The sequence below is a fragment of the Leptodactylus fuscus genome, chromosome 10 (genome assembly GCF_031893055.1).
Source record: "Leptodactylus fuscus isolate aLepFus1 chromosome 10, aLepFus1.hap2, whole genome shotgun sequence".
In the NCBI taxonomy this organism is placed as follows: domain Eukaryota; kingdom Metazoa; phylum Chordata; class Amphibia; order Anura; family Leptodactylidae; genus Leptodactylus; species Leptodactylus fuscus.
The window spans coordinates 24,475,272-24,501,298 of NC_134274.1; the positions used below are offsets into that span (position 1 = coordinate 24,475,272).

Genomic DNA, 26,027 nt, shown 5'->3' on the forward strand with positions numbered 1-26,027 from the left:
CGAGTCTCAGGTGCCCAATGAAAACCCTACCTCCTTGATGTTAGCTTGTTACTACACTTCCCAGGAGCCAGGGATGGTCAGTCTGCTCTTAATACAGGCGGCAACAGAGATACGGGTGGGTTGTTACATTGGTAGAAAGATCGCCCACTCCCCCCTTCGACTGTGGTTAACTAATGTACCAAAGAGAGTTGAGAAAAGGAGCGCAAGGAGATGGGCAACAGCAATAGTAGCCATGTGAGAGCTAAAATGGCTAACAAACGTATGTCTTCAAGGAAAATTGGATAGTTAAGTAGGAAATGCAGCCAATAAGTGAGCAATGATAAGGAATGACAGTCCCAAGGAAAGTCTGTTTGATCATTGTGAAGACAGTGGAGATCCTGAGGTCAGACCTCACCATTCAAAGAGGTCCTATTCTACGAACCAATGGTATATTCCTAAAAAACCTCTTGCTGTTATATATAGTAAGTACCTATTTATACCCTTTCAATTACCTCAAGAACGCTACAACCACAACTGGCTGACATGAGCATTTGTGGTACTACTAGTCTCAGCATTCCATGGGGACAGCTAAAAGATGCTTGCATTAAGAATAACATGTGTAAAGAGGAGATAGCAGTAGTATACATACATAAGACACTATAAAGGAAAGTCTCACCAAAACCAACCAGTCAAGTAAGTTTCCCACACACAGAGGAGGAGAAGCCTCACAGACACTTGGGAAAACTCCAGTGATAAAGGATTGTTACAGACATGAAAGCAAGTTTATGGCTGTCTGTAAAATTTCAACGAAAATGAATCCTGATAGATGGATCAGCGAATTATAAGAGAATGCAGAGCATGAGGGTCTCTGATCTTAGGTGGCTTTCGCAAAACAGCCGATGTAAAAAAAATTTGGCTTTTCCATTGTAATGATATATCTTCATGTTCAGAAGTCAGTTGGTTTTATCTGTCAAGTGATTCATCGTCTTATCTGGCAATGACATCCAGACAGATTTCATTATCTCCAGTTATTTGAGAACAGTCTCAAAATATTAGGAGTCTTCTTACTTTTTTAGAATGTATAGGAGAGCGGAGTCTGCTGTTATATAGACTCGAAGAGCGGTCAAGTTATTTTCTAAAAAGTAGAAGCGGGTAGTGAATAACAGATACTTCTGGCTCTATTTTGTACTGACAAACTTGCTTTTCTGAATGGGAGTTATAGAGGTTAGCAGCCCCCCCCCCCAATTTACAAAAAAAACAATGGACAGACCCCACTATAGTCTATGGGGTCTGTGGGTTCTAGCTGTTTTAGTGAACAGGCTCTCGATCGTTCGGGTCCCCTGGCGGATGTGAATGACAGACAGCCCAGCCTGGAAAACCCCTTTAAGGGTAGCCACCTCTGTACTCCACAAGAAATGACAACACAGCCATACTGAATTGATCCCTAGTATGGTTTCTGGATCATAAATTTTGCACACTTAACATAAGAAAATGTGAGATAGATGGTCTAAGAAATAATCAATAATTCAATACCCAATGATCCTGAATTCCAACTAATTCTGCATCCAAAAGCATTCTCTAAAATATATTACCAAGAAATAGTTTGATGGCAGTCAAAAAGTTTGTGAAAGTCCAAGCACTTGGTATGTACCAAGTATAACCAACATTAACAATGACTATGCTGTTTTAGTAAAAGTTCGATGACGCCTATTATTCACAATCGTTTGTTAATTTGGGGTTTGCAATGTAGAAAAAGAACAAAAGAATTACTGGCAGAAAATAATCCACGTTACTCATTAGTCTTAATTGTAAATGAACAGGAAGGAACAGGATATTGAAGTGAAGATAAATGAAGCAGAATCAAGCACCACAAGCTCCATTTGCATGGTAATAGATTTGTAATGAAGTCAGGTTACTGCTCCACGGCCGACTGATGGCGGCTCAATTACCCTTAGGGCAAAGAGAACTGTAACTTCTGCTACTACAGTTAGAGGAACTTCTACAGGTCGACTCTTTCATCTTATTTGCCAGTTAAACTGAACAGTTTTTGGTAGGTTAGTGGGAGAAATTCCCCAGAAATGTTGGCATTGTAATACAATGTAATAAAAGTTGGAAGACTTCTAAATTAAGGAACTGCTGACATCCGGCCACCTGCAGAGCTGGAAACTGTAGCACAGAAGCACTTTACTCAACTGTACGCCTACCAATTGTATATCCTAGTGACGTGCCATAACATTCATTGATAGGAATACTCCTTTAAATAATGTAAAAATACAAGGCTTCTTAAAGGTGTCTAGACCTTCTAAAGTCCACACTTGATTCCTAAATTGAATATTAAACACATAAAAAGTTTTTTTTAAAAAATTGTCTCCTGACACTTCATCTGTTAAAATCCTCCAGTTTTTCGCCATTTTGTCTCACATTACAATAACAAAACTGAAAAATATATAAAAAAAAGTCTTCTCTATGCAGATTATCTGCACGATTCCTACATGACGGCTTCTTTAAAGGGACAGAAAATTCTGCAACTTGACAAACAGTGATGGTAAGATCATCGCCTGTTTACGTTATCATTCATTTTTAGGTAAGTTTTCCTTTAAGCATTCCCTTTCATTGGGTTATCTTATCTAGTCACATAAGTCTGAGCACCACAAGTACAGCTACAGAAACCGCAGATGACTAGCTGCTATTCCTGGGGAAGGTTCGGACAGCCATACAGTCTTTACAGGGGTCTGCCAACAAAAGACTCGGCTTTAGTAGACGTCTTTCTGATATTAGCAGGAGAGGCCATTACTAAGACATAGTCTTAACATGCATACAGAAAGGGGCTGTCGCCATGTGAACTTATTCAGTTTTAATGAATTTTAAGTAAAATATTTGAGGTACTGAACCTAGAATTCTACTGTGATAAAAAACAAATATTATTAAAGGAAGTCTGTCATCAGAGCCCATCATATCATCCCCGCCCAGCAGATAGATCAGGATCACCTGAATCAAACAGGGTTTTCCCATTGTGAATTGCTTGCTCTATTGCCAAACTAATTCACATATTGACAAAAACAACAATATCTCAACGATTCACAATGAAAAAACACTGTGTGATTCAGGAGACCCTAATGGAATTGGTTTGACGTTAGGTTCTGTTGACAAACTCCCTTTAAAGAACTTCTGTAGGAATCCATCTAAAGCCATTAGGAAATAAATAACGTCTTCCCTAGTACACTTTAGAAGAAAAATAAAATCTAGCAGTTTATTCATCCAGATCAGGTCACAAGAAATCAGTGTTGAATGTCTAAAGTAAAAAAAGTTCTCCAGTTTATACTATTGATGGCTTATCCTTAGGATAGTCCATAAACATTATATAGCCTAACACCCTTCAGTTCAGCTGTACCAAGACCCCGGTATTGTCTACACGCTGCTCACTTGCCGTACAAACTGAAGAAACGGGTTTTGGTGCTCATTGAAGTCTATGTAGACAACAGCAGGAATCATGCTGTCTCGGAACTGCTGATCTGTTTGGGTTCTAAGTATCAGACCCCCCAGATCTAAGGATAGGCCATAAATAGTATAAACTGGATAACCCCCTTTAAACCCGGATGGTAGATATCACAGAAATTTTAATGATAAATTGTTGCTGCAACCAGCCTTTTTGACCCAACATGATTGATAAACTAAAAGTCTTAGTATATAAGGTGGGTATAAGTGCATAAGAATGAAAAGAAATGGCGTTCGAGGTTACCGGTTTCCCAGTTCCCGCCATATAATAAATGACTACTTTCAGCCACTGTTCACTCAGGGCTTTGGTTTTATAGGAGGCTCAGATCAGAATAAATAATGGTAACATATGTACTCGATACTGACAGAATCACACTCCTCCTAGTCCATTAATAGATTCGGCTTTCTAATAAAACATATGATATTTAGCTACTAAAATGGTTACCGCTTCCTTATAACCTAAACTAAATACAGACTTTTTTTTATTTTTTCAAATTTTGCAAGTGGTTTTATATAAAAATGAAGTTGAATTACGAGGTTTGCTGGACTGCAGTCAGATGGGAGCAGTCATACTGTTAGTACTGTACATACACAAGAGTACAAAGCAGCACAGAATGAACAAAAGGAAAAAAATCCACTTACTCCTTTGGTGGATCCAGATCTTCTGGACGAGCTTCAAAGAACCTTAAGACATCTTCACATCGTGAAATATGTGTTGGTAATTTGACTAGAGCCTGCAAATATAACGAAAAAGGAAACAATGTTGTGGTTGCACAATAAAGCATATGTAAAATACTAATATCATGATGTGTCCTTACCCTGCAATACTCATCAATTGGCTTTAGTCTTTTCACCGCCACATCCCGTATGTGGCTCCGCCGGAACAATATTTTACCTAAAAACATAAAATAATCATAATATTACTGCTGTAATATCAAATAAACATAGAAAAGTAGCAGGTTTGAGATTATTTGCTCCAATAGGAACAACTAGAAAAACTATAAATATCACATTTGCATTAGCTTATTAGTTAGAATGACCTAATCGAGGTGTGGGTTATCTATGACCTTTTAGGGTATGGTGGGTTTTGTGGTTATTATTACACTTTAAAGTAAAACCCAAATATATCTATTGTGAAAGAAAATATATCATTCCATGAAAGGAGGTATGGATATAGAAAAATGGTGACTGATATATCCCAATGGGTATATGCAAAGGGCTGTAATAAAACAAAGAGTGTTACTTATACTTTAAAGTCTTCCCCCTGCTCCCAAATCTGATACTAGATAATGGAGCCAAATCTTGCGTACCCCTGAGCAGCCAACAGATTCATGCTCGTAAGACATTAGATTTATCTTTTCTACCCACTGACTAGTAAATAGATATTACAAAGATCCCATTTAAGAAGATCTCATGCTGCTTGCACTGGAAAGCGCCAAGGTTTATGTAAAACTAGTACTGATCTTGCTAACGTGAGCGAAGGTGCACAACAGTGTCCAAGAACATCCCTCTATCTCAACACTGGGACCATTGTGCATTTACCCAAAAATCATTTGTCCAGCTGGCAAACACTGTGGTTTCTTGAAAATAAAGCCCCCTATGAAGCTCGCTAGGGTTCTGTATTCCCCCACAATAAAATTATTTATATTCCTCACTTCAAATAAGTCTTTAGCCAAGTTATTTCCAAGTAATATTTACTTAGTATACTACACATCTTGTTCGTCTGACAGCTATCTCACTCAACTCCCTCATACACATACACATAAACCCTCAGCTAAAAGGTTGAAAGAAAAGAAAAACTGCTTCAAGATATATCTTCATAAACAAAAGGATTGAGCAAATGCAATACAATGGCTTGATCATCATCTTCGCCGACATCTATTAACGGAGATTTGGGAGGATCCCATACACATTAGATGGTTGGCTGAACCTGTTGCATTCATTGCTTAGAGAGGACCTTTCAGAATTTGGATTAGCCAGAATCCCATCCGCTTCTCAAGTATTGCATGTGGGGACCCAGACTAAGGCTAAGGCCCCACGTGGCGTCCCGCAGCAAAAAAAAGCGCAATGCCTCTTGGTTCTTCCCGCAGCACTTTAGGTAGAAAGTTCGCAGAGGTTTCCTCTGTGAACTTTCTGTTTCAGTTGTACCTATGGGGAAACCACTGGTGCTTTCGTACGTATAATTAACATGCTACGATTTTCAAAACCACGCTGGTTGGGAAATCACGCCATGTCCACACCATGGTGTTTACCGCAAAGTGGGCATGGGATTAGCCTTAAGGTAACAAAATGTGGTTAAACTACATCAAATGACCCAATACAATTGGATTTGTACACATTTTCTGCCCACAATCCTAAAAGCAAAGGTTGGTTTGCTGCAGAGTTTGTTTTTCCATGGACACTTGGCATCTGATATGTGTTTCTCCTGAAAAAAATTCTACAATTCTTCCTACTCTATTTTCATTTTTAAAAAAGAAAAAAGTTGAAGTGTGGATAGTTCCTATAAGTAAATAAGATCATGGCTATATTACTTATTTATAATCCATATAATGGTTCCAGCCACAACTAAACATCCAAAAAATCTGTACACATTACTGCAGAAGTAAACCTATGGCTGACAAAAGCCCTAGAACATAAAACTAAATAAATAAAGGATATCATTAAAAGGAGAACGAAAGTTTAGCCAAAAACAGCAGTAAAGAAATCTGGAATAATAAAAGCGCTGAAGAGATTGACAATGAAGAAACACTTCCATCTCTCAAACAATTGTCTTCAAAACAATGATAAGAAACCAGCTGGAAAGTGTGAAGAGGGAACTCATGTCTTCAAAGGCGCCATTAACAATTATATCAGAGGGAAAATTCAGCAAGTTGGATTCTTCTAAAAGTTTCACATCCGAATCAGGGATGTACAAAGAGATGAGAGGACCACATAGTCCCTCAGGATGTGGCTAGTCCACTGATAATCATACGGGACTGGAGGACTTGGTGTTTTTTTGCCCCCAGCATCTTCAAAACCTTTGCCTCTGTTTAAATTTGATTAAAAGCTCTCATTTTACATAATACCGTATAGCGGCATAGTAACTACAACCTTAACAGGCTGAAATTCACAACACAAGCACTGAATGGTTACACAGACACGTATAAGAAAGAGATCTGTGACAGTATCACATTGTTTGGAAAAGCTGGTGATCTCGTGACATACGTATCTAGACATGTCCTGACAAAAGGTAAAGCTAAGTTAGAACACACATATGTAAGTTGGTGGCGTTTGCTATATAGTGTAGATTACAAAACAGAAGTTGGCTAGTTGCTTACATTGTACAATATAATAATATTTTTCTTTAAAAATTGTATCATTAAAATAAGTAGCCACGGAGAAGCTTCCTCTATGGGTACCATCTGCTTTCTGGTAGGGGACAGTGAAAATTCATTGCACAAACAAATCAAACTTTGCGACAGTTCAAAGTGGGCAGATTTTGAGACTTGACCTTAAAGGGACCGTGTCACCAAAAAATGACCTGTTACTAAATAAATTCTTGATAACATACATATGTTTTACAATTCATGATCATTTTTATTTTATTTTTCACAGGATAGGTCATCAGGTCAGACCCTACACTGATCAGCTGTCAGAAGCCATATAGAAGATATTGGACCCCACCGATTAGATATTTTAGACTGGGGCCCCTCGTGATTTCCAAAACAGCTTGCAGCATGTCAATTATAACTAAGGAAAACCTGTTGGTCTCCCTATAGGTATAATGGAAGCTGGAGACCTCTGTGGACTATCTGTGAAAAACACTGCGGGAAATACCACAACATGTTTCCACCGTGGATTCTCTTGTAGTGATTTTTCGCTGCGGCCCACTACATGGGGCCTTAGCCTTACAGGCAAAACATGTTGACTAAATGTGTTTCACTTAATAAAAAATAATAATAAAATCAAAAACTAATGTGAGTTGTTTTTTTTTTTACGAAACCATTTTTATTGAGTTTTCAATCCTGATAAGTCAAGGTCTGTTTTGTTTTTGTTATTTTTGTTTGTTTGGGTTTTTTTTTTTTTACAGAAACAGCACTGTGCCTGTCCATGGCCTGTGTCTGCAATTGCAGCTCATTTCAGTTGAGATGTCAGACACAAGAATAATGTAGGTCCATTCTAACCCTGCCATACCCCTTTAACACTTCTACATCACAGTAGTCTTCTATTAAAATGCACATGACATTGACCTCACCAAAAGCCTGAAGTCTAGTCATGTGGCCCCACAATCCACTTCTGACTAAAACGTATTTATTCATGACCCAGCACTGAGGTCTCCTTATGTCATTGTGATACTGGCATCTTTCAGCCTTATGCCCCTCAAGCTGTATCTGAGAACTAAAAAAAAAAAAATCTATTTTTGCTGCTTATACAGACAGAAACATCTGCTCCACTCAGGTCAAGGGTGGGAAATCTTAGGAGACATCATGGGATATTTTAGACAACTATATGATGTGCAGACACGTTTCCCAGCAATGATCTGCTGTACTGTCCAGAAATACAATATACCGCCCCTTTATAAGTAGTGCATTATTCCCAAGGCTCTCTTGTGTTTATGACTGTTTGCCACGTAAAGTACTGAGCTGTAACTATGAGTAAGTCCATTGTCACACCTTGATAAAAAATAGAATAATGTATTACAACTATAGACTAGTGCAGTCCAGCTGTTGTGAAACTACAACTCCCAACATACCAAATAGGTAGGGGAACAATGCACTAGTGGATCTGAATGTACAGGTAACTACAACTTATGTTATATCTCAATGCTATAACTTATGTACATGACCACCACCGCCATCCCTGAACAATCAGTGCGGTAAATTTTGTTGCCCAATTTGATAATTAGCCTCTGTACTGTCAGACGGGGGGACTTGGCCCAGAGCAGACAAGAAGGGGTCATTCTGAGCTTTGACTTTAGTTGTGCCTGGTTTCTACAGCTAGATTCTATCCAGGTGAACAGTACTGAGCTGCAATACCATACAAGACCACTACACAATGTGAAGAGCTGTGGCTGGTCCTGGAGCACCACAGGCCCTTTAGTCAGATAATGGCTGGGTCTCTGACTCCCAGCACCCCCATCAATCTGCTATTGATGACCTATTCTAAGGAAAAGTCATTAATTTTAATCACCAGTTAATACCCCATTAAAGAGATTAGCCACTTTGGACAATCCCTTTAGGTTAGCAGAGTTCCCTGATAATTTGATTTCACAGTTCAGACCTCCAGCAATGATCCCAGCAGCATGTTCAATTTCCCTGTAGGTCTGCCACAGGGCTAACAAAGTCTTAACAAAGTTAACAAAGTCATTTCCTATGACAACCAATTGGCTGTCCATAGAAAGACGAGGTACAGTATGTAGTCTACTGAGATGCTCTTTGCATGGAGTGGTGGTTTTCATGGACCATAGCGGACCCTTTTGTTAATTCAGAATTCCCCCTAATTATATGTTCTATACCAGACAAGCCCTTTATTTCACCAATACCATAATTTATAGCAGTGTCAGCAACAGAAAACCTATCACATTTATATAAGCTGCTACAGATCGATGACGTCCTTGCTGGTGATAACTCTTCTCATCTAACACTAGCATATGGGTTTAGCTCTAGCTGAAGACATGAAAACTGTATTCAAAAGTATACCTAGCATAAAGTACACAAGCACACTGGGCCACGTCAAAATAAACCTTCACTTGGCCACACAAGAACTTTCCGAAAAAGGTGGGGAATGAATTCTCTTCTTTAAACTTACTGCAATAACTCATCCCTGTTTACAATTTCAATTGTGGACATCCTAAGCTAATAAATTCAGAGGTGGTTAGATGGAAAGCTTGAGGTCTCAGCCTTCAGAAATGGCCCAGTGCCATTGGCTTGAACTTCGAAAGTATACGAAAAAAAAAAATTACTCACTGGGATGCTAAGATTTTGGGTGACTCTCCAAAGTAAATACGCTCTGATAAAATAGACACACAGCATGTATCATATTTAATACTTGCTTGCGTCAGCTGGAGATAGGTTTCTGACCGCTATATGAGTGGCAGAGTGGATGACGTCCAGTAATAATGTCCATCTTCTGTTTGCACTAGACGGTATTCACAAGACACTCTGTGAGCCTGTCATCTACTAGAGAGGGCGCCTTCATTTGCTGTGGGTTATAATGGCTTGCATGATGTTCCAAGTAAATCTTTCCCAAGAGGGAATCTCTGAGAAACTTTTCATAATTACAAGGTCCAACTGAGGACAACTATAAGAAGTTTATACAAACTAATGCCTGTAGACAGGAAGCTGTTGAGAAATAACACTCATTTATTACATTTAATAGTACTAATAGTACATCTAATATAAGTACTGTAAAACATAGCGGCAAAAGGAACATTAGTTTCCAAGCGCTCATTTAGATAAATGAATTTCACACATCTGATAGCAGAAGATATACTGACTATGTTTGGGAGAGACATGGTTGGAGAGACAAGAGCCATGGAGCAAATGAGTTTATCAGGTACGGGCAGTAGAACCTGGGATGATAAATCCTTAAAGGGTTGTCTCAATGTAATCAGTTGTTGGCATGACTGGCAATATGGCTGCTCCACTGCAGTTGGCACCACACTACACTCCGCTGCCTGTTTCTTCCTGAGCTGGCTCCGTTGTCCTCTTCAGGTCACCTGATCCTGCACAGCAGTAATCATGGACACGGACAAGTCACTCCTCACTGATGTCCTCTTTAGATGATGGATATAAAAAGTATGCAACTCTTCAGTGGTACAGGCTGAAATAAACAGTAGTGGTGAGGCCTAGTGTGTAAAATCGCAGGCATTTTAGGTCCTTCTGATGGTGACCTGACATGGCTAGTTCTCCAGGCCCTTATCGGGACCTTTATATGGTTTGTCTTTTGCTCGCTCCTACTCACACCCATTACCTTTCCTCCCCTCCCATTCCCTTTTTTTTTTTCTTCCCCTCGGGTTCTCCCTTCTTTGCTTCTCTTCCTCTCTTCTTTCTTCTTCTTACTATCTCCGTACTTTCGCTGGCCAGACCATTTTGGGGATCTTCCCTGGTGGCTCTGAGCTGCTTTGTTTGTATTTTTATAAAATTGTAATAAAAAATTTAATTGAAAAAAAAGAAGATTGCAGGCCTTGTCAATGAACAGGACACTTCTGTTGTTGCACGGGATGCACTATATATCAACAGAGAATTCGTCCTCCTAGCCACAATTGTGCTAGGTTGTCCAGTGAATAGAACTAGATGTCATTCTTGTGGCCAGGAGGAGGCTTCCTTTTCTAAAATGTCCAATGCAATTTGGGTATTTCAAGTTGGGTATGCTCCGAGTGATTTCCCTTCTATGTTGCCCTCTAAGCCAGCCTACTCACCAACAGCATGGGAATGGGCCCTGAAATAGGAAGCCATTCCCATTCTGGGTCACCTGTGCAAAACCTGATGTTAGTGGCCACACCACAGGAATCATCAAACTAATGGTCTCACGGTGCAACTATGTTCTTTCTGAAAAGAGTCCCTGGACAATATGGCTTCCAGAAAGTACTAGAACATTAACAGCTCCCTGAACTGCATCAATGGAAGTGACACAAGCATACAACATAGATGAAGTACGTCCCAACACATCAAATAACAAATGAACCATATTACACCAACCTGAGGGGCACTAACACTGATACTGTTACTGATACTGATACTGCTCTTATATAACAGAGTTTCCACCTCTATTAATAAACTCAAGCAGACTTTGAATGACTATCATATACTTTTTGCTTTGGGGTACATTCAGTCCAGATTCTGCATTGTGGTTCTCCACGATGTCTTCTTACATCTACAGTGCAACTGATTCATACTTTCCAGACATATCAAAAAGGAGATCTTTTGTTATATCTCTGCCCATGGACATGCACATTGTATATATACGCTCAACGCTGTCCTCAAACATGGTGTAAACCTAGTCTGATACAGAGATGAAGGAAACTGTAAAAAGCTTGTCAAGAAGGATAAAAAAAACGTCAAGAAGGATAAAAAAAAAACCAACAGACATGATCATCGCACAATCCAAAAGATTAAGAACACAGTGTTGGCCATCTATTGAGATGTAAATCCCAGCTGGCAACATTGAGCAGAATTGAAAATTTTCACAGAAACACTTTGACATCACACTGACCCCTGTCTACTAGGACATCATTAGTTTAGCTGGGACTTGTAGTTGGTCCTAATATCTGCTGCCAGAGCAAGCTGTGAGAACAAATCTTAAAACAAACACAGAGCAGATGATGACGCTTGTCTCATGCATCATATTGATGTGCTTAATGATCAGCTGCATGTTCCTCAAATTATTGTTGAACTGGGGTTATTGGACTCCACAGAGGAAATAATTCTGGGGTTCCACCCTCTACCCATACAGAACTAGTGCAAATCCATTCTAAATGTGTTATCATTGTGTTAGGTGAGCACTGAAGCCAGTTTAACAGCAGCCTAACTCAAAGAGATCTGAGCGGAGTCGTCCTTTTCATGAAGAAGGAGAAAGAAAAGACTGGCCCCATTGGAAGCTTCAGCTGTGCATCCACTGCAACAAGCAAAGCCCCCTTGAGATGAGTAGAGATGCAGCTAATGCGCCACCCATTTGAGACTTTGGCGATAAGGGGCTGGTTGCTGGTCCCTTTGTGATGTGAATGGTGACACAGCTAGCATATCAATTGATTTAACATGGAGGCAGTTTGGACATGGAGCCTGCGTGCATCCCAATACTGTGCCTTAGTGCAAAAAGGGCCCAAGGAGTCAGGGCCAGGAAAGTTAGTCCAGTCCATGAGAAGAGTGGTGCTAGGCCCAAGGCAAAGTGAGGCCTAAGTGGGGGCGGTTGAGGCGTAAAGTGGAAGGTAGGCCTAAGTAGACCAATGACCTCATCTACGACATTCTAGCACCAAAGAAATAATTGAATGTCTGGAAGTGTCCCTACTTAGGACAGACTGCAGAGAAGATCATGTGGGAGTAGAGGAGTCTCCAAGTAGTTTCTAAGCTAGAGAGACTGGAAGAGAGATAACAGCGCTATATAATGTGCTTAGCACAACAAAGGAGAATGGTGATTTGGCTAAAGACCAGAGAGGGCAACATGGATGTTGAGAGGTTCCTCCACTGGGAATGATCTCAAGTCCAGGCAAAAGCCAATCTTACTGCTCAGATGCAAATCTCATTCTTCACACTACATATTAAGAATGGCTGGATAATAATAGTAGGAGAACTGGAAAATCACAATGCCCCAGATTTCAAGGAAACATAAATGACAAGGTAGCACAACAGACAGGAGCATTATTGTCATCGTGGCTGGGTTGTGAAACTCAATTGTAACTTTAGTAAATAGGTCAGAAATGAATAGCACAATAATATTGTTAATTAGGACTATAAAAAAATTTCCAAGCCATGTCTGGTATGGGAACAGCTTGTCCAAGAGTCTGGTTAATTCACTTGCCATTCCAGAAAGTTTCCATGATTACCCTGAGCTTTTGTCTAGAATAATGTTTTGCGATCACGTGCTAAATTGTCAATAAGTGCTCACTATTCACCTTCTCACTGCCCCCTCTAGCAGTGGGCTCTGCATCCTCTGTCCAGTTGCCATCCATTCCTGTAGGGCACAAGTGCGCCATTGTTGCATATTAAAGAGCCAACAAATGCCTAGTGCTGTGTTCCTGGCAAAACTTCTGTACGCTAAGGTGCCTTATTAATAGGGTTTCTCATGTCTTGGTCAAGGTGTTTTGTTTAATTTGTCTGCTCACTTTCTAACCCCTGCCGGTTTACTCTTATCTGAAGCTGTTCTGCCCTGACCACAGCTGGTCTACTGGTCATACCCTTGCCTTTTTGTTTGGTGCTACACACCAACATCTTTTGACTGGTATGAGTTGGCCATAACCGATTTGGGAATACTGCTGAGATAGCAACTTGTGGTTCCCTGCAGTGAAGACCAGAGTCCTAGATATAAAGAGTGAAAAGAAGGGGATCACTAAGTACTATTCCAGATGGTTAAACCAGTTCAGTAGCACGGTGGTCCACGGCATTACCACTGGAGAGTAGGATGTCAGAGGTGGGAGTTGCTACCAAGCCCTGAGGGGACACAAAAGGTCCCTCTGCCACATAAAATATACTATAATTATAAATGGCAAAAATATAACACGGTTTTAAATGGCAACAGGTAGAAGCTCCATTATTGATTTTGCATTGGGACCCAGGAGGTTCATGTCATATACAGGGATTTGTGCTACTGAAGTATAAGTAGATCACAGCGGACGATCTCAATGACTGACATCAAACCAAGATGTTGAACATGTTAAGATATTGAAATACAATGTATTTATGAGAACATTACAAAACTATTCATGACACATCAACTTAACCTAATTTCAGTGTAGGAGCAAACAGGAATAACAATGGTGTATCGAAATGAATCAACAAATGACCCAAAAATAGGACATTTATGGGAAAAAGTAGGAGAAGGGTTAAAGTATAAAACACCTTGTAAAAACGTCATTGAAATAGGGTGACAGCAAAGGAACAAAGAAAATGAGTGATGCACTTTCCAGTAAGTAACAAATCCCAATTTGTCCAGTCCTGCTGTAGGCTGAATATCAAAAGTCCATTATAATGGGCTGATTTATTGCACTCCTGACCACAGGGAGCAGAGCGTTTCCCCCAGGTCGTCTGTGGGTATAAATGCAGACACAGAGAAACCCAGACTAAATGCAGCACTGTGCTCTCAACACCTACTAAACAAACCAAGGAACCTGTCTTCAGTCTAACTACTACAAGAACTTTAAAGGCAAATAAGGAGCCATCTTGTGAAAACCTAAAGTCACTACATTGTGGTAACATTCTACCTATACATTTGTGATAATACTACTGAAGGATTCACCTTATGTATAAAGGGGCCCATAACCTTTTATTTTTGCCTAAATGTGTCTTACAAAGATATACTTTATTGAACTTTATAAGCAAGAGCTAAAATGGTGAATCTTATGGTGAGATCTTACTAGATTATCAAGGAGGTAGAATTCAAGGAGTGGAGGGGTCCTAAGCTGAACAGCTCCATGGTGGCACAGCGTCTCAGAAAATGGTTACACTCTTATTCTCAGGGCTGATTTATTACTGCAGCTGGCTGGAACAGAGACTTTTTGATGGTGAACAGAGGACCATCATAAATATGGGAAGTCTCCTAGGCTGTGAAGTATTGGTGGTAAACTACTGGGGGATGTCTCTGTACTAAGCAGGATGATAAAACTGGGCAGTTTGGCAGCACAGTGGCTCAGTGGTTAGCACTGTGGCCTTGCAGTGCTGGAGTCCTGGGTTCAAATCCAACCAAGGACAGCATCTGTAAGGAGTTTGTATGTTCTCCCCATTTTTGTGTGAATTTCCTCCCACACGCCAAAGACTTACTGATACGTGAAAAAAAAAAAAACAACAGAGACCATAGAGACACCCACTGATCCTGAGAATGGGAGATGTTTTACTCCCATTGTGAATGTAGCCAAGCTGCAGCCAAGCTGAATGTAGTCATGTCCTGCAACACAACCCCGCTGCCATTCACTTCAATAGAAGAGCCAGAGATAGCTGAGTGCTGTACTTGACTATCTCCAGTGTTCACACTAAAGTGAATGCTTGCTTACAGCACAGCAGCAAAACACTCCCAGTCTTAGGATTGGTGAGGGCCTCAGAATCCAGACTCTACTGATCAGCAATCTACCCTCTAGTTTCATGGCATAAGCCCTTTCAGTTAAAGGATCACCATGCAATACCCCATTTTCCCAGCAGTGGTCGCTGTACAGGAAATGAATGGCAACATTAAAGATGATCGGCGAGGTCTTCTAAAGTTGGACCTGCAATGATATGATGAATTTGTACCAGACAGTCTGACAAAAATGTATTGTTTAATTCATCAATATATGGATTACTATGATGTTAACCCTAAAATGACAGGCACACTTACATATAAGTATTGCACAATGAAGACAATACAAATGACTGCTAAGTCTCATATTTATGAAAAGTGATGAGGAAAGCCAAGGTTTGGGTTGGCAGCATGGTGTAGTACGCAGCTGGCATTGCAGATCAGCTCTCTATTTTCCTATAAACAGACATTACTAAATATCAAGCTTTTGCACACATTCATCGAAATACTACTGTTTTCAATTAGAGGACAGAACGACTGAAGATACAAGTCACGTATTTTATTACACACAGAGGTTTAGTAATGCACATCCCATGCCAGAGACTTCCAGTTGTTTTCGGTCACAGTGACGACAGCAGGCGGCATCCACAATCCTGCATTTGGGAATCACTTGGTTTAGTAACCCTTTAGCAGAGAAGATACAAGGGCACGCTGGGAGCAGTGTATTACTGGTAAAGCTGAAATATCACCCGCACGTCATTTCTTTCAGCAGTGCTCACACTGTGTATTTGGTGTCTCGAGATGAGACTCTAGGGATTATAAATCACGTATGTTTTACTTTGCTGTAGCTCCTGGTTTTGGAATATATAGTCTAAAGGGGTTATCCTTAGGATATAACATCAATATATGATCAATGGGGGTCCCATCTCCAGGTCCCCCGCCAATCGGAAGAAAGGCGGCACTGTGACGTCCATACATGCAGTACAGACATGATCAGCTACTTTAACATAAATGGGGCTTACGTCATTGTGATTAGAGGTGCAGGTCTTGAGGGCGAGATGGGACCCCGCTTTGTTATACATTTGTCTACAGCATCGGTATTAGTACTGTACTTGTTGGGTCCCCCCAAGCTTACATATCTTTGGCCTAATTGGGAAGAACGGCTTGTTCAGCTAACAGGTGTATAGGGGCCTTTATGGTTAAACTGCTTTAATAGAGGTTAGTTATCTGACACGTGTCTTGGAAAGTATAAAACTCTTAAATATCAAAAAATTTTCATTGTCACATTGCATTTGTTAACATTATTCTGACAGTTTGTTGCATACGCCTTCCACTGTGTCAGTAAGATGAACCTCACCCCCAATTCAGCAATGTAAGAAAGGTAGAAAGTTCAGAGGTCAATAGGAAAAGACATTAATGAATGTGCCCCGAGGTGGATCAGATGTTCGCTTAGAAGAAAAACAAAACGAAGCATTGCTTATATTACAAAACAAAGACGACAATAAGAAAATTTTTCATTGGCCTAATGTCAAATATCAAAAATGACCTAGGGAGTGGACTTTTCCAAGCTGCGCTGTGCCAAATGACATCAGTGTTATGGGGATTCCCACTGACAAGGGCCGATTGTGTTGATTTTGGTGGGAAAGAACTGCAGATTTATAGACAAGTGCAACGTATTAGTCCCTGAAGGAATCTTATTCCAGGAACGCGTTCTGTATGCTTTTCAGAAGTGTATTCGACAAAATGTAGCCACAGACTGTACAAATAACATACCCGTGTGTGTACTTGTGAATAATAGATAAAGGATAGTAATAAGTCTCATTGCAAAAACTAGTGCCAGGCAGCTGCTGCCAAGGCAAATAATTTCATGGGAAGCATGGAAATAGATCTAGAGACACATGAGGAATACTACCTTTATATCGCTCACTAATAAGATCGCACGTGGAATATTGTGGAAGGGTTTGGATAGCAGTATAAAAGTAAAACATTGCAGAGCTCGACTGGGTTTAGGGGTCAACAATCTGATTAACTGAGAAAATGGTTGGGTTGTAGTAATGGCAAAAAATAAGACATTTAGCCTATGGGTAACCTACTTACTATGCAGAAATACACATAAAAAGAGTCTTCTCCCCAACCCAATCCCTCTTTATTCTTTCAATGGTGCCACATGTACAGAAGAATCTTCAGCCATGCCAACATCTGTCCTTGGAACATGTGCACACACTCAGGCTGTCTAGGAGAAGAGATCTTTGTGTGCTCACCCTCAATTATGAATGCCAATGCCTGTCTAAAGAAGTAGGCAGCGCCTGCCAACCATGTGCTCAACTCAAGTTGCTGCCAGTGGCAGACAGATGGTACACTGACTATCTGCACATCACTGAAGACAAATTGGTAAGAAAGAAGACGGAGGCAAAACAAATAGAGGAAAATATGCAATACAGTAATAAACAGCCATGGTCAAGTCAAGACTAACTAAAAGTGTGCAGGACATCTGAAAACAGTATTATTTATTGTGCTTAGTTATATGGCGCCAATATATTACGCATCACTTTTGCAGACACTGTCCCACATACGACTCACAGTCTAAATTCCCTAAGTGGGAGGAAAGCAGAGTACCCAGAGGAAACCCACGTTTAACATGGGGAGAACATACAAATTCCTTGCAGATGTTGGCCTTTGCCGGACTCAAACCTAGGACTGCAGCACTGCAAGGCATCAGTGCTAACCACTGAGACAACAGTAATAATAAGAAAGGTGAAGAGGGTTAAAAAAGTCTGTTTAGAGTAACATGTAAGGGTATGTTCACATGGAAGAATTTGTTGCGGATTTGAGGGCAGATTTCACCCCCAAATCCGGAATAGATTCCTCCCAAAATAGACATCCCATTGCTTTCAATGGGAAGCAGAGATCGCAGCAGGACATGGAAAAAAGAAGTGCCTGCTCAATCTTGCTGCGGATTCTGCTCACGGGATTCGCAGCTCGAGACTCCTTGCTGATTAGGCCCATTTATCTGGGTCTAATTAGGAGCAGGATGCCGCGACTGAGCGCTGATGCACTGCATCGGCATCCCGTTGCGGCTAGACCTCGGTAAAAATACCGGCAGATACCCTGACAGAGACATATACACTATGGCTTGTCTTTGCTATAAAAGTGCATTTCCTTAACCTAGCAGACAGGATTCTCAATGGGAGATCATGAAGCACAATCCAAATATGCCAAAAAAGAAAATAATAAAATTATATATAAGAAAAATGCAAACGAATTAAAGAGGTTTTGATGATATGACGGGCACTGAATGGAACATACATTTTTATGATTATATATGCACTTTGGCTATTACTACACACTATGATATATAAATATACAGAATTGTTTTACCTGGGAGAAATGGGATTATTCTTTGCTTTGGATCTTTCTGTCCTGCTTCAATAGGAAACTTATCCAAAACTTGCATCTGTAACACAGAAATAAATATCATTAAAGATCAATGGTGAATGCACTTTTAAAAAAAAAATGTACAGCCCCTTTACATTGAACATTGGGATATCCAATTCACCATATAAAACACAAAGGAAACTAGTTCCTTAAAATCACTATAGAAATAAGGTTTCTAGTTTTTTCTATAATAAGATATAACTCTTCCTGATCCAAAGGAACTTTTAGGATTTGAAAATCATGACTGTTATTGTCCAACCATCGTGCCACATCTGTCTACAGGTTGTCTGTGGTACTGCAGCTTAGCCACATTCATTTCAATGGACCCAAGTTGCTTCTGCTGGAAGAAATCCATAACTGACAACTATCCCAAATTTGCCTGGAGTGTCCTATATTTTCCATAACAATCTCAACAGATTAGGGCAAGACCAAGCCTCAAAAAGATAGGGTTTACCTAAACGCTGCAAGTCACCAAGGAATGGTGAAGAAAATGGGCATTCTGAGCTAATGTGGGGCTGGATTTAAACTTCCATATCCCACAGACTTGGTAACAATGAGGAATCAGCTTTTTTTTTTTTCTTTATAATTCTGTATAATCTATTTAAACATAAATGGTTGAGCACAAATCTATTTGTGCTTTGTCTGAAGCAGCAAAAGTGACCCCTCACATGAAAGAAATAAGAGTTTGTATCTTGTCTAGTGGTCTCTGGCTGTAAAAACATTAGTCTTTTAGGTAGTTACAGATGTAGTAAGTCTCTACTATGTTATGGTAGGGTTCTCCAAACACGTGTCCCTTGCTTAGCCCTCGGTTTATTTACCCATGTGTATTTTTAGTCAGAATCAGCTGGAAATCGTCCAGAGTGTTATTTTCAGGATCCGAGGATATTTCTCTCTAATATAAATGGACTGATTAAAGCTCACTGTCATATGGAAGCTGTTAGACTTGTACAGGCCACTTATGCCCAACTTTGGTAAAAGTAGTAAAGAAAAAGTCTATACGGTGTTTTGAGGGTGGTGACTTGTTTACCTAGTAATGTAAGAAATACTGTATACCTTAAGACCACCCACCTAATTGGGTTCCACTTCAGAAGAACAGATGTTATGCCACTTTAAAAACATAAAAAAGTGGTATTTTTCTGCAGTTCTACATAATGCATGATGGATTGAAACTTTATTTTGTTAGCCTTCAAACAGGACGTTGGACAGAACTTCTAAGCAAGAAAAACTTCCTTGAAAAAAAAAAAAGGTGGGCTTCAAGATAAATCATGGACAGCGGATGAATATAAAGGGGTGAAAGGGTTTTCCCATGAACATAACCAGATTAAAACTAAAAGTTAAACGATTTTGCAAATATAGTTCAATATAGAGATTTTCTCTAACCATCTTAGTGATGACAATCTCTTGCCTTGATCAGATGCCAATGGATATGACAATGAATGCAGGAACTTTCTATGGTCTGGGACTTGTCAGAAACCCAGCCATGATGTCCTTATTGTGGCTATCATGTAGTGTCCCTGTCCGCTTCTCAGTGCCACAATTTTTTAAAAAAATTATGTCCGAAAAAAATAAAATAAAAAAAATTACAAGAAATGTATTAATGGTTGAAAAATAAAATATATAGGGTAACGTTTCCTCAATGTTCCTCGTAGTTCTAGACTGTCTCTTTAACAACTGTGCTGATATTGGTCAAAATATAATACAAAAGTACAATTTCTGGAAGTTCTGAAATTTCACTTATGTCACAAACTCCAGGCACACACGTCTATCAGCTGTTTCCGTTCACAGAAACTAACTTTGGTCATTAGCCAAATGGTTCCTAATAAACTGAAGCATAAATGAAGCCAGATGTATAAACATAAGTGTGCAAGTGAAAAAACAAATAGATTTCTACAAAAACCAGTATCCCTTGTTCACAGAAGCAATGTCAGTCCATAGAAACATACTGTACCTGTGATATCTGGACGACAGTCCAACATGACGACATTGCCCTACTTGCCCAATACGTCACCCTAGTTTCATGACTTCTACCATCTTGGCTCTGCTAATCCCAGAGTAGGTTAATTTGAAGTTTACATAACATAGTGAATATCTACACTCCCAGTATGGAGCATGGATATTCACATTTATAAGAACATGGCTTCCAACAGGGCAGGGTCAGAATTTAGGAAGTGTATATGGGGTCTTCGACACCTAGGGGCTTCCACCATGCAAGCAGTTTACAGTCTTCAAAAATGGGTAGAACAAAGTGATCTCTACCCAAGTAACTGTAACCCATCCCTAGTGACAGACTGGTCCGCTCTGATACCCAGGGTCTAACACAATAATGGTCCAGAAGTAGGCACCCAAATTTGAAGGGTACTATTGTCTATTTTGTAGGGGTTGTTGGAGGGTGGGCCCCCAAGAGCCTCAGTCCGACATTGAAGAAGTATGTATTATAGATTCTGACCCAGTGAACAGATCACCGTTTTGGCTGCACAGATCATATAGACAAAGGATTAAATCTATGAACCCAAAAAAGAATAGATATGATGGATCTTCCTGTCATACCTACTACAGAGCTGATATGCCAGTAAGGAGATACTCTGCAAAAATGGATAACCCAGTTAAACTAGAATAATGTGTTATAAGCATTAAAGAAACATCAAGTCTAGCTTGGGTCTAATTTTACAACAACCATTTACTATACAGGATATATAAACTGACAAAAACACATGAACATACATATCAAATTTCACCACGAAGATGTTAGAAGAATCTATAAAACTGGTTTAAATCAAGAAAATTCCCCTTCAATTTGCAAGAATTATGAGATGTCAAATAGACGGTGTTACGATGGAAAAAATAAAGAGCTGGGAAACTCATTCTCTCCTCCAGAAAATATATATAATCTCCTCATAACCCAACGGCTGCCAAAGACCCAACAAAAAGCATTTCAACATCCAAAAATCAGAGGCTGTCCAGCAAAAAAAAAAAATTAAAAAAATTGCTGCCTGGGACTAAACAAATGGAAATGGATCAAATACCAATATGCAGACGTTTAGTGAATGCAATCCATACAGGTCAGACAATGGGTATTATCTAATATAGATGCGTTATCTAATCGCACTCCCAAATACAAGCTACAAAGATCCCCCAAAATAGATTACGGATATATTACATGCTCTGTTATTGGTCTATTGCCTATCCAGTGCCAACTATTGTGGCCAACACGCAGGTGACTACTCTGTAAGTCAATGTCTGACCCCTTCAATGAGTCCCTACATTTACTCAGATCTCTGCAGTAAGAGTCAGTGCACTTGAGAGGTTGTAAAACCCATAGCAGTCATGTTACAATCCCCAAAAAACTCCCAAAAATTACTCTGGTACCTTATATATTTTTTTTTAATCCTTTAGTCTTAAGTCACTAACTTCTGCATTCCCGTTTTACTAACTTTTTACATTTTATTTCAATGTAGCTTTATGTGACTTTGTATTTTGATCAGTTTCTATTACTTTTTGTTTTTAGGAGAGATAATCAGAAAATATCAATTCTGACATCCTTAGGTAGAAAAAATAATGTACTAATTTTATTTTAGGGGTTGTTATGGATGTGGTGATGAGATTTTGTGATTTTTCACTAACAAGGGAAGAAACTCTATTTTTAAGTTTTCTTTTTTTGTGTGTAAAACGACATAGGCGCTGCAGTCAACATTGACTGCTGTATATTAGAGACTAAACAGCAAGTAAGCCTTCTGATTGATAACAGGGGCTGGTATTATTACCAAAAATCCATGATAATCCCTACCTTGGGGTCATCTAAAGTGACGGGGGACAGGAAAACAAAAAAAATAAAAATAATCGTTCTCCTCTCCCTGTACACTGTCAGCTGCATGTGTTCTCCTGAACACTGGTTAAAGTGAAGCTGCGAGGATATACAGCTTCACTTTAACCAATATTATCTCAAAATCCAGGTGGGCTGCAGATATGATCTTTAAAACAAGGCCAAAATTCCGACTCTAGCCCCTGCAAGTAATCTGTGGTCGCCTTAAGAGTACTTAAAGGTATTACTCAGCTTGCATAATGTCTCAATAATTATTTCTTATTAATCTTGGCACCACCACATTACACAGCACTTTGCAGAGAGCTTATTGATATCCCTGCCAATTGAGTTTACAATCTTGGTTTCACACTCTACAACTACACATACTAGCGGATACAATACCCTAGAGAGTATGGAGGGAGAAAAAGAAGCACAAAACAATTACAAGCAAATATATTAATGAGATGCAGAAATCTTCGTACATAGTACAAGATCTGCATGGAGTTTGTATGTTCTCAGCGTGTTTGTGTGTCTCTACGCCCACACTCCAAAGACTGAGATAAGCCTAATATGGAACAGTGATGACAATAAAGATTCGTGGAATATGTTGGCGCTATACAAGTAAGCAATATAAATAAGTGGAAGCCAATATGGCTACCAGTGCAATGCTAGAGTAGTGGTTGCCTGGCTTTCTTCTAGTCCAGTGGTTCTTAACCTTGTTTGAGGTACCGAGCCCACCAGTTTCATATACACATTCACCAAACCCTTCTTTAGTGATCAATCAAATATTGATTTATTTCCAAATTCAAGACATAGGTATATGTTTTTTTATTGGTACACAAAATGAACGGTGCATATGGCCTAGGGTTCGATCGAACTCTGGTTAAGAACCACTGGTCTAGTCTGTTAGCACATTGTACCCTACAACACTGTTCAGGCCATTACCTGAGAGGAGCCATGAAAGCAAGTTGAAACATAAAGCCAAATCTGCACCTACAGTGGTGTTTGTGGTACACGTGACCCCTTTGTTCTGCTGATGCACTAGTCTAAAGACTATCAATTTAAAGGAAGTTTGTTAGGTCAAAATGCCTCCCAAACCAATAATGGTAATAGAAGCAGAAACATAACTTATAGCCACAGGTCGATGAAGCAATGCAGAGATACTCAAGTGCACCAGGGGCGGATCTGCTTTGCCTATAGATGGCTGTAATACAGGCAAAGGCTGAAAATGTCAATCACTGCTAAAGTAGCTACAATGGACAGCAATTTTAGAGAACATTCAAAGCCCTTGTGGCTATCCATAGGCAAATCTGGTACATCAGAGCCTCCCCTATGCACTTGAGATTTGCATAGCCATAAAAAGATGATCATCTCTGGTTTATGACCATGAAGCGATGTTTCTGCTCATATTAAAGGTCCCTATATAGTAATATAATTGGTTTAGGAGTAATTTCAGAGCAGACAGACTCTGTATAAAAAATATTTTGGACGTTACAAGGGTAAATCAAGGACATGCACTAAGGGTTTTTCAGTCATAGGGGAAATGCCCTTTAAATGTGTTCTGTATAAGTGAAAGGTGGTCTGAACTCACCTCTGCTATTTTCATTAACCTGAACTCTGCCTGCAAAATCCTTTATACAGTTTGTCTGTATCCAATTGCAAACTAATCTGATCTCTTGTAGAAGAGCCAAACAGTAATTGTAATGTATTGCAGGCCTTGAGTTATTAACATGCGATTTTCAGCTCTTCATAGGTTCCCTCCAGAGGCATACCCTGAAAGTCTCCAATATCTCACATGACATTACATCAATGACCAAATGATAATCCCCTGGTTTGAACCGTCCTGGACCCACCATATCTAATGTAATTTTACTTTGACATTAGCCAAGTCTTTATTGCTTCCTGATGGTTCTTTAAAGTAAGAGAAAGCAATTTGTTACCGGGTACTTCTTAAAAACAAAAAGCCGGAGTGATTTAAATCCTTCAAATTGTAAAGAAATCGCTCCGCTTGCATTTTGAAGTTACCTTAAAAGCCTTTGTACTTCTGGCTTTGATTTTCTCAAAAAAAAAAAAAAACCAACCACATTTCAGGTTTTTTTTAAGCTCTAGTGAATCAAGTCTGACTGATAACTTACTGCCCCTGACAGTCGGCAGGAAAACAGCTGCTTAGGGAAGAAATCTGGAAAATAAAGAAACCTTTACACTGGGATTTTTCCAAATAGAAGCAAAAATAATCACACTGTAAAGAACGTGAAAGGGGAAGACTACAATAGCGATTATGTAATATCCCCGGAGATCGCAGAACTGCCCAGACTGAAGTGGACGAAACTGGTCAATGTTACTATAAAGAGCCCGACTGCTGTTTATACCTTAACGTATCAAGTAACATTACTATGAAACGCTGATAAATCTATTATATAGTCGTATGGGAATACAGAATATCAATATAACAAAGAAAATACACAGATCGTCATCAGAAACGGCATGGAGATCCAGTCCTAGGATGCACAACTGCACACATTCAAATAGGTCAGAGGGCAAAATGTTACCTAAGACCCCATGCACACATCCTGGAGGCGAATGTGCAGCAGAATGCAGTCAGATGACACTTGGCGTGACATCTTTGTGTCACCAGATTGTATTCTGTTGTGCACTTACCTCTATGGGGGCTTCTGGTTCATTCTGTTCCAATGAAACGGAGCAAAATAGGACCTGCTGTCTGTGCAGGAAGCAGAGAGGTGAATAGTGAATCCTTACTCACCACTCCCTTCAGTGTTCTTCAGAGCTGTACTTGTGCCAGTTGTGGTCATACCCACAGGAACAGCAGTTTGAGAATCACTTATCTAAGGTGCGCTATCAGGGAGCAAAGGGGCCCACATGCTTTCACAGGGTTCCTCTCCTATCTGCCCCTGTCCTACTACAGTTAGGCGGTTTTCCAATTGGGTGGAGTCTAACACCTGGGGCGCCAACTGATCACTTGTGTAAAGAGACTGCAGACTATAGATTACAAGAATTTTCAGTTCAGGGTTATGACATAATAATATACAGTAGCACACATGCTCCTGTAACATTTTAAGGCTGGTCATAGACACAAGTGTCCACTGACATTTCCCAGATCTGTTCCTATTACCATAGATGCTAGTCTTGGCACTGGATCAAACCATGGAAGATCGTAGATATTTACAAGTCCTTAGGGTCCTTTTACATAGGCAAATTTCCTCAAACTTAACAAGCGTCAATCAAAAATAATACCACATGAATTGCCGCTTGTCTAGTACATTTACATGTAATATTATTGCTCATCCCCATACAGTAACGTCGCAGCACATGCCCTGTTTACACAGAGAGATGTGATGCAGATACACAATGATTTTAGTGCTTTCAGATAAGATGCGATCAGCTGACACATGAGTATTGCCCATTTCTTGGCCGATTGCTGCTATGTTTATAGGGGGCAATGATTGTCACATTGTTACAAATATTTGTTTGGCCAATTCTCAGCCCATATAATAGACCCTTACAGCTTACACTTTTTGTGGGTTAGTTAGTTGTGCAGTATTGTGATGCCCTGGACTACTATACTTGAGCTCTGCCCACAAATACGATTTCAAGATACTCAAGATTTTCAAGTTTCTGT

General features: G+C 39.8%; 1 protein-coding gene across 3 annotated transcripts in view; it reads right to left on the bottom strand.

Moving 5' to 3' along the window:
* SH3PXD2A (SH3 and PX domains 2A) overlaps positions 1-26,027 on the bottom strand; it is a 185,318-nt gene that overhangs the window by 95,667 nt on the left and 63,624 nt on the right. For all 3 annotated transcript variants that reach the window (XM_075257489.1, XM_075257490.1, XM_075257487.1), the window contains exons 3-5: positions 18,535-18,610; positions 4,293-4,369; positions 4,117-4,208 (exon numbers count right to left, since the gene is read on the bottom strand). In XM_075257489.1, the coding sequence (XP_075113590.1) occupies positions 4,117-4,208; positions 4,293-4,369; positions 18,535-18,610 (245 nt within the window). The remainder of the gene's footprint in view (positions 1-4,116; positions 4,209-4,292; positions 4,370-18,534; positions 18,611-26,027) is intronic.